Source organism: Apostichopus japonicus, chromosome 19 (genome assembly GCF_037975245.1).
Source record: "Apostichopus japonicus isolate 1M-3 chromosome 19, ASM3797524v1, whole genome shotgun sequence".
Classification (NCBI taxonomy): Eukaryota; Metazoa; Echinodermata; class Holothuroidea; order Aspidochirotida; family Stichopodidae; genus Apostichopus; species Apostichopus japonicus.
Window position 1 is genome coordinate 6814764 of NC_092579.1, and position 18050 is coordinate 6832813.

At 38.4% G+C, this 18050-nt stretch overlaps 2 protein-coding genes across 5 annotated transcripts in view; one reads left to right on the forward strand and one right to left on the reverse strand.

The window, feature by feature from the left end:
* The window catches only part of LOC139960437 (alpha/beta-tubulin-N-acetyltransferase 9-like), a 16138-nt gene extending 14807 nt beyond the window's left edge, over positions 1-1331 (reverse strand). For 2 of the 3 annotated variants that reach the window (XM_071958784.1, XM_071958782.1), the window contains exons 1-2: positions 1193-1331; positions 526-636 (exon numbers count right to left, since the gene is read on the reverse strand). In XM_071958784.1, the coding sequence (XP_071814885.1) occupies positions 526-602 (77 nt within the window). In that variant the 5' untranslated portion in view covers positions 603-636; positions 1193-1331. Of the gene's footprint in view, positions 1-525; positions 637-1121 lie in introns of all 3 variants that reach the window. The other variant, XM_071958783.1, reaches the window with a different exon arrangement.
* On the forward strand, positions 1319-17564 carry LOC139960436 (enoyl-CoA hydratase, mitochondrial-like). Of its 2 annotated transcripts, none has more exons than XM_071958781.1 (7): positions 1319-1532; positions 7020-7214; positions 7792-7919; positions 10290-10389; positions 11273-11377; positions 12492-12679; positions 16854-17564. In XM_071958781.1, exons 1-7 carry the CDS (start codon positions 1421-1423, stop codon positions 16917-16919), a joined length of 894 nt encoding a protein of 297 aa, XP_071814882.1. In that variant the 5' UTR covers positions 1319-1420; the 3' UTR covers positions 16920-17564. The 2 variants fall into 2 exon arrangements, with proteins under 2 accessions (XP_071814882.1, XP_071814881.1); XM_071958780.1 differs by lacking the exon at positions 7792-7919 and adding an exon at positions 8012-8139 and having other exon boundaries at positions 1334-1532.
* The last annotated feature ends 486 nt before the right edge of the window (positions 17565-18050 follow it).

Genomic DNA, 18050 nt, shown 5'->3' on the forward strand with positions numbered 1-18050 from the left:
TTTGAACTAAAAACATCCACACTGGCATTCCAACTGATTATAAAAGCGGGGACGTTTTGACTCACAGGGACGTTTTGACTGCGGGGACATTTTGGTAAAAAGCGGGGACGTTTTGGTCATAAAAAAGCGGGACGTTTTGGTAAAGGGCCGTTTTTACTGGATACTGTTGCCCTTTAATGTTCATAAATTAATAACCTTTTTTAATACAATACAGAAACTCTTGTGTCTCCACAAATTAATTTTTTCATACTTGCATTTCATTTTTAAACCTTCATAACAATTTCCTCACTTCTTTTATGGACTCTCGTAACAAATTATGTTTCCATGTACCTGAACTTTCAGTGAAATGTCATGTATTGTGCCAACAGCAGCTATGTATATGAACCCCTACTCCCTTTCTCATTCCTTGTGATGAACTCTAAAAGTTATAAAATGATACTATAGTTATTGTTAGTGATACTCTTTATATTTCATGGAATATACTATTGAAATAAGAGTAAATGGCAATAGCAAACAAATGCTTACCTCAACACATGTTGCTTCTTGTAAGGCACTAATATCACTTTTCTGCCAAGGATAGAACAAGTCTCATTGATCTTCATCGTGCTTGAAATGTATAATTTGACTCAATATAATCTGCAAATTTACAAAACAACAGACTCACTGAATATATTTGCCCAAAAAAATCCCCCCAAAAAATCCAAAACCATTATTTCATGTTTTTCTTCGATTTTAATACTCTCAAATATACTATATGATTGACAAACTAACTTGGGAAAACTCTATATATATATGCATGATACTATTTCACTTTTTCAGTGTTCATTCAGCTAAAACATATGGCCAATTGAGAGCAATTGACACCTGCGAGAAATTATGAAAACAAAAGTCATGTTGGCAACAAATGATATTGATAGATCACGACACTATTCTACTATGCCTAAACTCGATAAAGATCATTAATGACTAGCACCATAATCTACTATTACTAACCCATGTAAAGCTTCAGTTCAGACAATTTAGTATACTATTACTACAGTAATTAGCTTAGGCCGCGACTAAGTACTACTGGCGCTACGTAATATTATTGGTAAGTTCACCATATCCTGTACGGAGCTTACCAGTATTATGTCACAAAATGAAAATTTATGCATTCATCAATAACATCACCATTCATAAACCAAGATGTTACCTTGCGATCGCAATTTCGTCTTTCCCCTCTTCCATAAGTTACCACTAGGCCTATATTCATTATTCTCACATGCATGTGGCAATGGTCATATGTGACATCAGTAGTAGAGCTTGTGCATAGTCGTTTCCAGCAAAACAACTTCCAAGTTGCAACACATGCTGTGCTCAAACACGAAAGCCAAAGATTCCTACCGCTGTTACTGTGCTTTTGGTATTCAACTACGTCAACATGGCTTCTATTTGTAGACAACTCCTCCGTGGATCGCAGACATTTGCAATCAAAACAGCAGTCAGAGCATCGACCACACAGCCAATGACATTTGCAAGATGCATGAGCTCAGGTTTAGCATGGAATATTTCATTTTGCTTTTAGAGTTAAAATTCATTCGTTTACGTGACTTGTAACATTAGGCTACAATGTCACCACGTACTGTGGGTTGGCGTAAGCATGGTGTCTTTTAACATTACACTAGCCGGGTATTGGTTAGGCCTTAGTGCTAAGAAAGTTAGATACCACATGCCGTATCCAGGGTAGCGTAGCCCCTGGTACATAACAGGTGATTTTCAACAGTATCACTAGGACCTTAGCGATCAAAATTTAAGGACAGGATAATTTTTACAATTTTTAACTATCGAAATTGGATTGGCAGACTTTGAAGTTCATTTGTCAGTGTCATTTTTTCAGTAATATAACAGACTTCATAGATCTCCGTCATTTTATTGACTAATATGTAAGTAATTTCTTGCACACGGGCCATTTTGGAGAGAAAATAACTGTAGCTTCGTACTTTTTGGTGAAATTTGGCTCTTCCTGTCAGTTGTCTTTTTAAAATCGTGTATTTCTTAGGGTGGCCGATCTTCGCAGTATGCCGAACTTCGCACTACTGACTATAGTAGTAGTACATGCATAATTGTGTGAATAATACTAGCTGGCAAGAAAAAAGTACTTGCTGTCTCCAAGGTCAAAGGTTTATCTCAAAAATTTTATGTGGCATTTCACAATTGTTAGCCAAGTTAGGCCTAATTGCAACAGTGTCACCTACTGATAAGAAGTGTTGTAAAGGGCCTATAGGACAACCTAACACAAACAACATGCACATCTAGTAAATCCAAAATTTTACAAATTCTGACTCACTTCCTATGAATGATCATTCATTTATGGTGTTTGAGATCAGCCGGGAACAACCAGTTGCATCTCATGTAGTGACTGATAAGCCGTCTACAGCATAGAGCTTAATTAGAATTGTACTCTTACTCTGGCATATCAAGCTTTTGAATTTATGTTAAAGAGGTTATGAAATGAAAAAAAAAAATCTTTATCATCGTATTCTGTACACTCGTAGCTTTCCAATGATACCCAATTTGTGTCAAACGAAGCTTGCATCCTCGAGGAATAAACGATCAAAAATTCGAGGGTAATAAAAACTTTCTAAAAATTGTTGTATTTACGGTAACGCGGCGTGACGTCAGTCGAGGAACTCAGCTCACTTCCGAGACGCTATGTTTACATTCTTAAACGTCTGAGAACACACACTATTACACTGTTGCAGTGCTCCGTAGTAATTGAGATTTGGTGTTTGTTTTTACGTAAATTTATCTCGTAAATGTTAAAAATGCCGAGCCGATATGTGGTATCAGGTTGCTTCACCACAAGTAAAGACGGATTTCTACTGCAAGCTTTTCCAAAAGATGACAGAAATCGAAGAATTTGAACACGACTCGCTCAAAACACTACACATACACATACACAACGTTACGAGTGCCTGTAGGCCTATACTGTTGCCAAATTACTTGTTATGACCATAGCCTAGGCCTCCTTGATACAGCAAATGACAATTTTTTTTTATGGTTACCTAATATTTCGCACAAATTTTAAAGCCAGTTGGTTTTAGAACAATCAATACTAGATCTGCAAGTTTTCTTTTGTGGTAAAACTGGCGTTGTGTTGTGATTTTACGTAACAGTTGGATGATACAATTACACGGGCTAGCCTGTTATACAACGTCTTTTAGTTAGGGCTAGACCCCATGTTACCACTAATAGTACTAGAGGGTTGCAATGTACAGAATGTCACATTTTCCTTGCACTGTAAGACACAAAATTCTAGAAGCTTCGCTACGAAGTTAAGTAGCAGGATCATCGACATTCGAGATAATTAAAATCATATGATTGTCTTAATAACGGTGGCTTTGTTTATGCTCAACCGACCAGTTTCGGTTCAGGGTCGTCCAACCGTTCTGCTCGGGCATAGGCGTACGGGACCATTTCAGTTTGGGGGGGCAGAACTTTTTGTGCCCGAAAGTTCCCGTGACACAATCTAAGCGGAGCGCCACCATCGGTTGGCGCGTAGCGTACAAAAATTTTTTGGGCAAACAATGCCTCTCAGATTGCCGGAAACGGCACATCTGAGGCCTTGCAAGTTGCATCTAAACATTCTTTATTTTATAATCTCACGTTTTAGAAATTTACACTTCCCCAAAAATTTAATTAAATTAAAATTAATTTAATTAAATTAAAAAAAAAAAAATTAAATTAGAAGAAGAAAAAATGGTAACATCACTCTGAAGGGGAAAAATGGGACAGTATATTTATTAAGCTCCTATTATGTTACCTTATTTATTATTTTAACACAGTACTCAGCTACCTCCAGAAAAACATACGTTGTTCAACGACACGTAGGCGGGATAATGTCGCTGTGCTGGGTGAGACTGCAATTTGTCTCACAAAACAGTATAAAATGTAACAAGAATATGATAAACCTGTACTACTAGGCATGTAGGCACTCCCACCCGGCCCCCACCCCACCATCCATGAAAAAGAAAATGTTTCTTATATACACTCATGTTGGGGATGTCCAGGTCAAGCCCTTTAATCTGGGGGAGCACCGACATCAAAGGGCACTTTGTAGAAATTCGATTGGACTGAAGCAGCCTTACATTTAGTACCCTTTATAACTCTTATTGTATTATCTTATTTGCGTATACACATCACTCCATCAACGCCCCCCCCCCCCCCAAAGGAAAATATGCCTATACTAGCACTGCAATATCCAATGCGCAAATTGGGAAACAAGGAACAAGTTTTCTTTTGAGACAAAATGAGGTGAAATCATGCTAGTTGCTAATGTAGGAATCTTCCGAATTAGAGTTTTTTTCTTGTTAATATCTTAACAAATTTTTTCCATTCAAAATAGCTTTGAGTTTGACCCACAGAAATTCATTAAAAGTCACGGGCTTAGCCAGGATTTGCAAAGTTGTATGCACGACTATCTGAGCGGAGCGCCACCATCGGTTGGCGCGGAGCGTACTAGAAAATTTTTGGTTTTTACAAACCCCTCAGATGGCCGGAAACGGCCCTTCCCCAGTATTCATTCTGGTTCCCTGGCCTCTTGCTAACTTAAGGCACCTCAATTTTTATGTAGAAAAAAGGCACATTTTTAACCTGAGGAAAAGTGGGGGGCCCCCCTGTTCCCCCCCCCGGTTCCGCCGCCGTTGGTCCAGGTATACAATTGACTAGTTAGATAAAAAATTGATCGTGCTAAAAGCGTGGTAGCCCAGATGAACTGCTCTTACGATGGTGTTACACGGAAATATTCGGACAGCATGATGCTAAATAAAGAAAATCATGGAATTGTCGGGCAAAAATTTGAAAAAAATTCGGGCAAGCTTCTGCATATTTATATATAAATATATATATATATTTCCAGAGGACAAGAAATTCGGGCAAAAGTCCTGAAAATTCGGGCAGCCTAAGAGGAGAAAAAAAAAATATATATATATATATATTTTTTTTTTCTCCTCTTAGGCTGCCCGAATTTTTCAGGACTTTTGCCCGAATTTCTTGTCCTCTGGAAATTTGGGGGGGCAGTCTGCCCCCCCCTGCCCCCCTGCCTCGTACGCCTATGTGCTCGGGGACTTCGATCGGCAGCGACGCGTCTCGGCCACCGGGATCGTTTTACAATTCTTCTGCAAGGGGCTCAATTGATAGGGAAAAACACCGATATTATCTTCATCACCCTCGAAACTATTTCCTCCTCTTCTTCCTCAAGAAAATAATTTTCGTCAAAGCTTGCGAATGTCCTGAGAGATTTCCTCGGAATCGGAAGATTCGGGAGAAGACATTTTCAATTGATGAGAAGAGTGTTGTGGTTACATGTAGTAAACTGTGTAACGCCGTATCGGTAAACAGCGGGGAGTCGGCTTTGGCTGAAATGGTTCCTTTAATGACGTCAGATGAACTGCGGTGGGCAGCTTTGCTTTTTTTACGAGTGGCAGCTCGAGAGGTCTCTAGGGAATACTTTAACAGCGAATTTCTGGCGTTTGAAGCCGTATTTACGGAAAGTTGTGCATGGATGGTGTTGTAGTAATGTACATAAACCATTCTAAGACTTGAAAATTTTTCATTTCATAACCTCTTTAATAACATGCACATCTATATATTTTGTCAGAAAATTGATGAAATGATGGGCAATTTCAATAGCGATAGGCCTATTTGAGCAAATAATGATGCCATCACAATTCCTATGATCGTACAGTCTATATACATAAAAAGTTTGACACATGGATGAACTATCAAGAATTATTTACTATCTAATATATTAATACAAATGTAACAAATACATCCAGCCAAAAGTAATAAATTTAGGGATATTTCTTCATTCTTTCTTTACTAGTTAGACACAGAGAAATAACCCTTGAATAATATAAGAAAAGTCTCTGATTCCTGATGATTTGGGCCTAGCTTGCAAATTTACTACTTCCACTCGTATAAAAGATGTTTTTGAGAGACTTTCTAGCACACTTCAAGTGGGCCTAGCAGCATTGCTTACTTTTTTTTTAATTCATAAAATCATCAAATTTCCAAAAGAATCATAAGTGGTACTGGGCCCACACAGCTACCCAGACTATACTATTGACTATATGTGTGTCAGCAAATGTTGCCATTTGTGATTATAATGTTAAATTGAACTTTGGTGTCACTGAAGCAATCAGCTAATATCCTTCAAACATGAAACATACCTGTACAGTATTTCACTGACACAGCTCTAGTATCTAAAATGCTAATAACTTGACTTAATTAGATACATTTTAAGTAAATTTAATAGTGTAGGTTTATAGTGAATGCGGTTGTTGACAAAATGGGTGAAATATAAGGCAATTGAATTGGGATTTATCTCAGACTCTGTACCTAGCATGTTTGAACTATCAATCTAATCTAAACAAGATTACTCAACTCAGGAGTAAAAGATAACCACAGTTGAGATTAGACAGTTTATTTGTGGAAGACCTGGCAGGGCTCTTAAAGCCTGAATCTGTGTAGGGGTGGGGGGGGGGCAAGGCATGACTATGCAGTTTTGGGAATAGTTCAGATTACAATAGGATCAGCCTGGCATAGGAAATAGCACTAAATGGTTTTGCTTAGCAATGGTTTCCATTTTCCACCATCTTTAATTATCAAATTGTGAGAATCTGAGAGGAATAATGGGAGGAAAATAATTCTATGCTTTTACAGTCTCCAAGGAGATAATTAAAGATAATTAAACAGGGACAATTTGGCATTTAGAAATAGCTCAGGCAGCACATTTCTTTTCAACAAAGAACATTTTCAGAGATTCATCACATTGTGAATGTCTCTTCCCAATGGTACAGGATTGAGAGGAACCCCTCAATCTTTCTACATTCACCATGGGGAAAGTCTTTGTCATATGCACACATGTGTAACAACATAATGTTACAGTAGTTATACAAGTGCACTTATTGCTGAATGTTGCAGTCCAAAAATAAGGAATTACATCCTAAATTTGTTCAAATTTATTTTCTCCTCTGCAGAGAACTTCAAAAATATTGTGGTGGAGAGAGTCGGTAAGAATAGCAACGTTGGGCTGATAAAGTTGAACAGGCCAAGAGCGCTGAACGCTCTCTGCGATGAACTGATGACGGAAGTGAACCAAGCTCTGGATGAGTTTGAGGGCGATACCAAAATTGGCTGTGTCATCCTTACTGGATCACAAAAAGCTTTTGCTGGTAATTGATATTAAAGTCTTTGTATTTCTTCCTGTATGTTGACTTGATTTATTAATTAATCTCACCCTCTTTAGTGACTTGTACTGTTATTTAGACTTGTAGTACAAGTACAACAGCATGAGTTACACATACAACAACCTGAGTACGAGTAGAATTAGGGCATCGATCCGAATTGAAAACTGGAGAGGGGGGGTGGGTACATAAATGATTGAACACGGATAAAACTGAAGGAAGGTGTGCCTTGGCGCAAAAGCTTTACCTTGGTGCAAATGCTTTATCGGGTGGGGTCCAGGGGCGAAGCCCCGGCTGGGTCCAGGGGGGCGGACTCATCATAATAGCTACTTATCTCATAACATTAAATCTGACTAGATGCCAACATTTTAGTAAAACAAAATGAACAATGGTCAATGCATATTCAGAGCTCTAGCTATATGAGGGTATCATGTAGTTTTGTGTGGGGTTATGACAAGGTAAGTTCTTGGTTGCATGCCAGTACATATCACTGACCTTAGCCCTTCTAGAGCCAGGTTTTGGACTTCTTCACTTTTCTTCTTACCCGCAAAATGCTCATCCCCAGCTGGGGGTGATATTAGCGAGATGATGAAACTGGATTTTCAGCAGATGTTTACGGGAAACTTAGTCGCCAAACTCAGTCGATTCAGTAAGGCAAAGATTCCCACCATCGCTGTCGTGAAAGGTATCGCTGTAAGTTACTACCTACGAGTTCCGATTTTGTTTACTTTTTGATTAAATTTTCCCCTTTTTCTGCAATCTCTGTATTTGTTGCTCTGATTTAGCTGGTGCCGACATTAAGGAAATGCAGAATCAGGAATTTTCTGACGTTTTTGGGGGAATGTTCCTTTCTCATTGGGATCAGCTATCCAGAACAAAGATACCAACGATAGCTGTGGTGACAGGCTATGCTGTACGTATTGCCACTATGTTCAAACTTTACATTGCATCCTCACTTCAGCTTTCAGCTTGTAGATAGGAAATAACTTTTGCTCTTTTTTTGTGGGTTAGGGCGGGGGGAGGGGTTAATTTTCCTTCATCATAAAATAGTGGAAATATAATGCTTCTCTGTGAAAAATATGCTGTCATTTTTGTGCATTTGTGTTAGCAGTATTGAACATGTTGTTGCATTATACCACCTTAGTGAGTATTCTAGACAAAATCACTCATCACCGATAACAGCTCTTTGCCAAATTCATCGAAAAATCATTGGATTCTTTTCACTTCTTTGATTCTGCTTTCCATCGAAACCTAAGTAATTCTGGGGACTCACATCCTATGTCAAGGATGAATGAGTATCAGGTTGTTTTACTTTTTTTTTTATAAAAACACTTTCTTTTACACATGTCCTGCTCTTTGCATACAGCTCAATAATCAAGATAAAAGAAAATTAACATGTGAAGTTGTGAACCAAGGACATAGTCTTCCAAAATTGATACAAAATCCTGAATTATCCTACTTTGAGCTTTGTACTATCATTGCACTGGGCCCATAAAGTTTCTTTATTTTTTTTTTAACATTCTTTTCTTGCTTGCTTTGAAGTATGCTTTGTAATTAATATATTGGTTATCGTTAAAATGCATCTTGCTTTGGCCGCACTACTGGGGGGGGGGGGCATGCAGGAGCAATTTCCTTCCCCCAGAATTTCCGTTGCCCACCCCCACCTCAGTTGTCCCCCAATCAGATCTACTACTTATCCAAAATATCTAGACAAGGCTAATCATTTGTATAAGAAACAGCTTCCAATTGATGCAAGGCATTAATGTGAAATATTGTCAAATGATAGCACCATTTTGCGTCTAAGTCACTTTACTTCTCTCAAAGGGGAGGGGAAGCTCCTTCCCTTTGGACCCCTCCTCCATATCAGTGTAATATGTTTTCCCCCTCCCCATAGTATGCCTTGTCCCCTAGATACTTCCCACCCCCCCCAGATTGCCATGGCTGGTGCCGACACTGGGCTTTCATATGTTGAAAATGTCTAAATGCCCAGCTCACCCTTGCTTATTCTGACACATAGGCCAAGAGAGCTCAAGCTGGTCATTCCATAACTTTAAAGTTTCATTTGCGACAGTTTTGGTTTCTCTGTTATACAGTTCATCAGCTCCACAGTGGCTGTGTAATAACAGTACATTTTACTAAAAAGAGAGAGACAAAGTAAATGTGTATCAGCATAACAGACACGTCGTCATGGAATCTCTCGTGATGATAGATTCGCTGATTATTTTTTCTGACGATACAAAGATCACAGTAGTTGCTATGTGTGATGGAGACATAAAAACATGTCACCTAGTCTGACCCCTGATTTACGGATTCATCCACAATGTTATGACTCCTGACCAAGATGGTGCCACTTTGCGGCTTGCATATTGACTGAACAAGAAGCAAAAAATGCCACAAAAGGAAAAATTGGCTAGAACAATAGTCTGTGCTCAGATGAGAGGTCCAGCTTTGTGACCTTCTTGGTGTCCTTGTATGCATGCAAAACCAGCCGTTATAACCATTCGATTTGAAGCAAAAAGAAAATAGCATTTAGGCGTGGCAATACTAAATTGATGAAGAACAGCATCTGTTAAACTAAAACACAAATACGTCGTCACTCATGGGTGACTGGCTGTTTGATGGAGAGTATTAGAATTACAGTGGAATTGTCTTCTCAGTTCGCAGTGTACAGTATACGCGTACACTAATAGTTCCAAAACTTCACAAATGGGGCCGATAATTTCAGTGATAACCCATTTGTGGGATGAAATGCTGTGGATGTAATTAGCTGCATTAAGAAAATTGTCATAGCATGGATGTTTTATCCTGTCAGGGTTTTATTTCCATACGGTGAGAGACTGGATGCTGTAGATGTAACTAGCTGCATTAAGAATACTATCATAGCTTGCAAGTATTATCCTGTCAGGGTTTTACTTCCATACGGTGAGAGACCGGATGCTGTAGATGTAACCATCTGCGTTGAGATACTGTCATAGTGTGGAAATATTACCCTATCTGGGTAACCCTTCCATGTTCATAGAGCTCTGATACTCACTACATGGTTTGTTATTCATTATCTTACAGCTGGGCGGTGGCTGCGAGGTAGCCATGATGTGCGACATCATTTATGCAGGAGACAACGCCTCTTTTGGTCAACCTGAAATACTCCTTGGGACCATTCCAGGTATTTAATGCAAAAAGAAATATCTCAAATGTAACAGTGCTGTTTGTTTGTTTGTTTGCTCGTTTTGGTACAAATTGTGACAACTGTCTTGGTGGTTGCTTGAATATCATAAGGCTACTTCACTCTACATCAGATTCCTTCATGGTGCCTGAGAACTGTCCTTTAACAATTCTATTGTTTTTCCTGTTTGGCCCAAATTTGAAATTAGCTGACAGGTTAACAGTAATGAAAGGGTTGAGCATTTGTGACAAAAGTATGATATTTTAAATTACTGATGCAAATTATGTGTATTGTTAAGAAAAGATCACAACTAATCGGTTGTTGTTCAGTTTGAAAAGTTTCGTTAAAATTGATAAATCTTCATTGCCAAATTACAAGATAGTGAAATGATGGTAGAGGATGTAAATTAATCTGTTATTTTATTTTTTATATTCTTTAAGAGACAGCCATAGTATTTTTATGTAGCCTGGACTATATAGTTCTTTTGATGCTATGAGGCAAATTTGAAATGATGTATTAAAAGCAATTGAGTAAATTTGTAAATGAAAACAGTTGCCATGAAAATTCATCACAGACTATCCCACAAAACCTTCAAATGGCAAAAAAAAGTTAAAAATCATCAATAATATAGGGTAAACTTGACAGGGATGGCAAATATATCTGGAGGTAACCCCCGCTATTTTTCTACTGCAATTCAATAATTTAATAAACTGGGGCTGAGTAATAGTTTTAGCATATTATGGAGGGAATAGGGAATTATTAGGGGGATCTGGTAAAGTTGAAGGACAATTGTAATAAACTGTTAATTAATAATATTATCAGTCACACCCGTCATTCTTAGGACAAAAATATGCAAAGATATGATCTCTGTTTCCTCTTATAGGTGCTGGTGGCACTCAAAGGTTACCTAAGGCCATTGGTAAATCCAAAGCCATGGAAATGGTACTCACAGGCGACAGAATTTCTGCTGAAGAGGCTCTAACTGCAGGTTTGACTTCTAAACCAATTTTTCTTTTATTGTTATTATTAGTAGTTTTTAATTTTTTTTATAGTCTTCTTTCAAGTCCATTTGAACCAAAAGTTTGTGTAATGGTTAAAAGTCTTAACACTGAAAATTTGTCTTAGAAAAGATTGCAAATATAAGGGTGGTTCTCAGTTGGTGTCTACATGGGCCAGAGCATAGGGGGCTGGACAGAACCAAACTATACTTAGATTGAGCAATTTCCAGGGTTAGGCCGAAAGAGTGCTCAAGTTGAGCCCCTTGTGGGCCTGAATACCTGATTAGTGCCAGATTGTGGGGCAATTTGTATAGTTACTGCATTCCTCCTCTTACCTGTATTCTTTACATATGCACTCCAAGCTACCTAGCCTACACACTGGTAACATTCTTGAACTGCGCCCTCAATGACCCTCAGTGAGGTCACAACTCTCTTTTTTCTGAATCTACCATTCTGAAGACACACAGCATGTGTTTGACCTACATCGTTCATCCGTCTTAATGCTCTTGTAACTAAGGAAGTTTTTGTTGCTAAGGACAGAGTTCCACTACATCCAACTCATCCAACATCCAACGATTCCTATCTGCAGGCCCGGATTGAAAGTCTTTTGCGTGCCAAACGTGGCCAGCAGGCCACCTGTTGTGAACCCTAGTATACTGGTTTTAAGTCTCTCTCTCTCAATACAAGATCCACAATGGTTTATTCTGGTTATATATGTTTGTCTATTTACTGTCAGTATTTATGGTATATGCATGCCATGGTATATATATGTATATGGTAGATTCCATGGTGAAATAAACATGTTTTTCATCCATCCATGATAAATACAACCGTGAAGGCAATTTGAAATGTTGATGATTAAGCTGTCCATACTGATTTGCTTTCTATAAACTTAGAAAGGGCTCTGCAATAAATATGTGTTTTTGTAAAATTGCTGCCTTGAACAAACGTTGGTACTACATCATTCTTGCCTTTTGTGTGTACATTGGAAACTGTTTTATCTTTTCCCATGACACCAAAATATGTCACTTGGAACAAAACACTCTTTTCTTACAAATAATGTTTTCCTTTCTTGTTTCTTTCACATGTCACGCTGTCTTCCAGGATTAGTCAGTAAAGTGTATCCAAAGGAAGAGGTTTTCGACAAAGCCGTCGCTCTCGCCGAGAAGATCAGTCGTAACTCCAGGTTGATCAACTCGATAGCCAAGGAAGCTGTCAATAAATCTTACCAACTTAGCCTGGCTGAGGGACTTCACTTGGAGAAGAGATTGTTCCATGCCAGTTTTGCTACAGTAAGTCTTCAGTTGATATACAGAGCGTTGCCGCCAGAGACATTGAGAGCCAGGGTTGACCCTGGCGAAAAATATGTCACTGGCACCACTTCTTGGAATCTTCATGTTTGCTCGAGTATGTCATGAAAATGAGAATGAATTATTTCTCGTTCCATATTTCTCCAGGCCCCCCAATTGACTTGACTCGCACCCCTCTCGTGGGGCCTGATTGTTGCTTAGGGAAGCCTCGCAAATCTAACCGCCATGTCCGGGCCGGTGGATTTTTCCGCGGCTATAATGAGCACAGCCACAAGCAGATAATGAGTCACACTTGAGTGCACACTCTCTCCAAACCACCCTCCACGCTATACAGTTACATTCACAGCCGCGGTCAAGTTTTTACTAAGCCGATTTGAACATAATAGTGAGTTGAACAAAACATCATAGCTAAGTCTAAAGGTATTCAAACGTTTCAAAAAGATAGTGTGTTTATACACCGTATTTTATCCTACCACAGAAGCAAAACTTCTCTGAAAATAAGTAAGGAAATGTGAATTTACACTGCAGGAATCTAAAATGCTATCTTTCTTATTTTCACAGTCGGCCAAGTAGGAACAAAAACTTTCGTTGCCTTTTTGCAAGGACAGGTTTCCTGAATTTTTAAGATTTAAAAATCTAAAAAACTTAAATCACAATCTCACTTCTTGTACACGTGCACATAAGCGTGAACCAGAGCCTAACATACGGGAAGACTTTTGCATAATCCTACTAAGTTGTATAGAACAGGACCTAAACTACCTAGCTAGGTGAAAAAAATCGGTTGACTGTAGGGCATTTTTCGCACTCCAGCGAAGCTGTACTTTTTTTTAGCCAGCTAGATCGTAGACATCCCTTTTGAATATCATGTATCACTGCATTGGGGGTATAGAGCAATTGGTCATGTTTTTATGGAAGGGTGGGGTGTAGGGTGGGGCGATATATCGAAAATTATTATTATTGCCAAAAAATTTTTTCAAGACGATATTTTTTGAGGATTGAACAAATGACGATAATTTCTTGTGAAATAAATGTGGAAAAAACTGCGATTATCCTTTCTCCGTTTTATGTGTAAATGTTATTCTAGCATTCCATGGTTAAGAAAATTGAAAAGAAATAAAGTTTATCAACTTCATTTACTGACTTTTGAACTTCGTAAAAAACCCATCCTTTACAACTCTGAAAATCAGTAGAGAAATTAGCAATTGTGTACAAACAGTAAGTTGGTACACCTTTCAAATTTTACGAAAGATCGAGCAAAATACTTTCGAAGAATTCACGCGAAACTGGCATATCGTGCTAAATGCAACTAATGTCATGTAGACAAGGCTCTAGTGCACCCATTTATGAATAAACCATACGACCACATCTGGCGGGGGAAAAGAAAGTATTTTCTAGAATTTCCACAAAAAAAAAGGAAAAATTAATATCCTACCATAGTTAAGTGTATAGAAAATAGCCTAACCACTTCGTCGGTTACGGATCTCACGTAACAACAAAAACACAACTAATTGTATTTTGCGAAGTTGACGTTTTCTACAAGGACATGGAAACAATATTTAGCATTTGGTTAATCATGCAATGTGGCCTAAAACATGGGATTAAAAGGTTTACTTCCATAAAGATGGCCATACTGTAGCTATTGGGGCCTTGATATCGTGCTATGTCTTTACGGTATAGACTGTGCCTCGTGTATCATGGGGAATAGATTGTTTTGTTCATGCGGAGGAGTCGGTTGGCTTGAGGTGTGTTTTACTTACCTTAATGTAACGGGGATATATACTTTTCTTGAACGTCTAAGATAATATTTCGCATAACTTTACCGATCCTTTACTGACTGACCTAATTAATTCTAGAGTGGAGCCAAAATAGTTTACTCCATGAAAAGTTTTTTGGAAACGTGCCAAAAATGTTAACAAACAGGTGTTAGACAGGGGGGTTGTTTGGCAAGGTACCTGGGAAAATTCACAGCCCATGTACAGTAGCCTACCGTGATATTTAAGTAGGGGTAAACACTGCAGTTGTAAACCGTGTACGTATAGTGCACGCTGTTCATTGTTAGGCAGTCTAGAAACGGGGCTTTGCCGAAAGTAGTTTGTTTCATAATATCGACAGTTTTGTAAGTTAAACTTTTTAAAGATTGTAAGACAGATTAAATCTCTTTTCATTTTATCACATAATATAGCTACTCTCACTTGTCATTTTCAAATTTGCATCAGTTTCGTGACAATTTAAATTCAAAAAGTTGTCAGTATTTTGAATCCTCAACTGCGAATTTTTTATCGCCAGACACGCAAAAATGCTTTGCGCCCTGGACCCCACACAAGGGGTTCCACCCCTTGACCCCACTGGGGCCCTAAGGCGGGCCCCTGTACCCCACGCCATATGCTCGCACGCAACAGGGGTTGGTGGGAAATCGGCAGTTGTTTTTAGTGTGTTTGCGAACACACTAAAAACAACAAGGAAAAATTATCGTAATTATCGAAATATCACAGTATCTTTTGAACTATTTATCGTGACGTTAAAAAGCAAATATCGCCCAACCCTAGTGGGGTGGGTGTATTACCATTACGTTTCTGGAAAATTTTGTCGAGTGCACATGTCATTATCATACCGGGGTTGAGCTATACAGCAGCTTGAAGGTTCTCTGCTTCAAACAATGCAATACGATGTGGAGAAATAAACTGAAACTGTATCGCAAATTATCTTGCATTAAAATTTTCACCGTATAGTACTTATATCTCTAACCACATGGCAGCCTAACACACTAAGTCAATGGGAAAATCTATCTGTTTATTCGCTGAAATTGTGTCGCAGTTAGCTTCAGAGATCAACGTTACGGTCGATGTTCTCTCTTTAACATACATATGTGGCATAGCTTAACTATTGTTTTGTTTAAATTTTGGTTTGTCAATATGGGTTTTCTGAAGTTCTTGGGGGCATATATTTAATGCAATGGCTGATTCAGTTTTTAATTCATAGTTACGTACCACTTGTTGAACAAGGCTCATAATGTATAGGCCCAGGTAAAGGCTGCTTTTATCGAACTCTCGAGTAGCGGAGTTTCACAATTGTTTATAAGAGACCAAGAAATTTTATTTGTGAGGTTTGATAACGTAGAAGATTTGCAAGAATTATATAAAGTACTGAATCTTGGACATTTGGTAGTGGCGGATTTTAGTGTATAAGTCACTTTGCAACATAAACTACCGCTCTATATTGACTGTCAAAACCGCAAAAGTTAATCCGGTCACTTGGCCAAGTTTGCTCATTGTCTGTGAAGAATAACCAGCCTTGTGTTGTCAGGACGCTGTGCTCATTACTGCGGCTGGCAACCAGCTTGTGTGCATTCAACCATGGGACCAATATGCACATGCATAATGAGCAAGGGGTGCGAGATTTCTGCCGGCCCGGAACCGGCGGTTAGATTTGCGAGGCTTCCCTTATAATGCAAACCCTCCCTTTGCCAAACCTTAGACCCCAACACACGCAGTTTTCAAATCGATTATGAGTTCCTCCAGTATGAACTGCTCAGTAAGTTTACTCAGTAGATAGTTTATTCACAAAATCACTTCTAGTAGGTAATGTGCGCCATTTGCTATTTAGCAGCCCACTGGTAATGCTAGAAGTGCCTAAATTTTAGATGAAGAAAAATGAGGCAGCAGCAGAAAGAGGCTGTGTTGTTGATTTTAAAATTGTCCTCGTCATATTTCCAGATCACCAAAGAGTGATTCACGTCTGCGAAGGCCTTGAAATGATTCAGAATTTAATTGCTTTCGTAAAGATAAATACCATCTCCAGGAAATAGTAATAGTATTCAACAATTTTGAGTAGAAACGAAGGATTGCAAATCTGTCCAAATCTAGAAAAACCAAAGAAGTCACTCTACGTACCTTAAGTTTGCCACCAGCTCTGGACTGTGTCTTTCAGTAGTATGAAAGCAACATTTTTGTAAGTCCAGCCAAGAATACTTTGAAATATGAATTGCTGGAACTTGATGATCAATGTAATCATAGGATCGATGGCATAATAAACCATCGAATGAGTGCACTTTATCTTTTACCCAAAGTGGCGCCCAACGTGAGGATATTTTTGGGGTCTCAAGGACTGTTGGTTAGACTTCCATTTTTCACCTTTTTTTTTCCCCTTCCTCTTACAGCATGACCGAAAGGAAGGAATGGACGCCTTTGTTGAAAAGAGGAAAGCAGAATTCAAGAACAAGTGAATGGATACAACATGAATAAAATAGCTCTATTATGGACTTGAAAACCTCAGATATATTAAATGGATCCAAACTTGCAATTTGCCCTACATTTCTATGTGGTTTGGTTTGCTATGGAATCGAATCATAAGTTTAAAATGCCATTATGCCATGTAAAACTTTCACATAAGTAATTATTTCACCATCAAATGATGTTTTAATTTTTGCTCATAGCACTTTTATATTTACAAACAGATGAAGCACAAAGCAGCAGAAAGGAGGAATTGCTGTTGGTTTAAATTGATGACAGACTTAAAAAATAAAGTGATATAGCAGTTTTTTCTTGTCTTATCTTAAGAATATCAGAGAATTTGTTCATTTTCGTTATTGTCTTTTCAATTTCTCTTTTAAAGCATTCATTTTCGAGGTGGATCTGACTGAAGCAAAATTTATGTATTCTCTACAACATCAAGACTGATTTGTTTAAACTATTTGCCAATATGCTGACCATTTGTTGTTAACTTTCTTCCAATCAAAATGACCAATCTAAATCAATCATTTCGATAAAAATATTCTTGATTCTGAAATTCTGCATATGGCCACCAATTTCCCAGTGTTCATTTAAGATTGTGAAAATAGTTGATCAAATAAAATGCAAAGCTGACACAACTTTCTATCATGTTTGTGTAATTATTGGGTTCTCTTTGAGGTAGACTATGCAAGCAATAGGTTAAAGTAATGGCTGGAAGAGAGGGCTGGGGTATCTACTCAGAAGTGGAGGGATTTCCATTCTATCATGAGGGGAGGGACATTCCATATTATAGTGAGGGCAGGGTTATTCCACGCTGTAGTGAGGGAAGGAATATTATATTCTATAGTGAGGGATGTTCCATTCTATTGCGATGGGAACTTGGGAGGGATATTCCATATTATAGTGAGGGGAGGGTTATCCCACTCTAGTGAGGTAAGGAATATTAGGCTCTATAGTGAGGGATATTCCATTCTATTGCGATGGGAAGGATATTCCATATTATAGTGAGGGAAGGGTTCTTTCACTCAGGTGAGTGAAGGAATATTACGCTCTATAGCGAGGGATGTTCCATTATTCTATTGCGATGGGAGGGATATCCCATTTTATAGTTAGGGGAGGGTTAT

Excerpts from the sequence above, each read along its gene's own strand:
- LOC139960436 (XM_071958781.1), top strand. The coding sequence starts at position 1,421 with ATGGCTTCTATTTGTAGACAACTCCTCCGTGGATCGCAGACATTTGCA. Across the intron at positions 11,378-12,491 it reads TGAAGAGGCTCTAACTGCAG|GATTAGTCAGTAAAGTGTAT; the intron begins GTTTGACTTCTA and ends GCTGTCTTCCAG. Across the intron at positions 12,680-16,853 it reads TCCATGCCAGTTTTGCTACA|CATGACCGAAAGGAAGGAAT; the intron begins GTAAGTCTTCAG and ends TTCCTCTTACAG.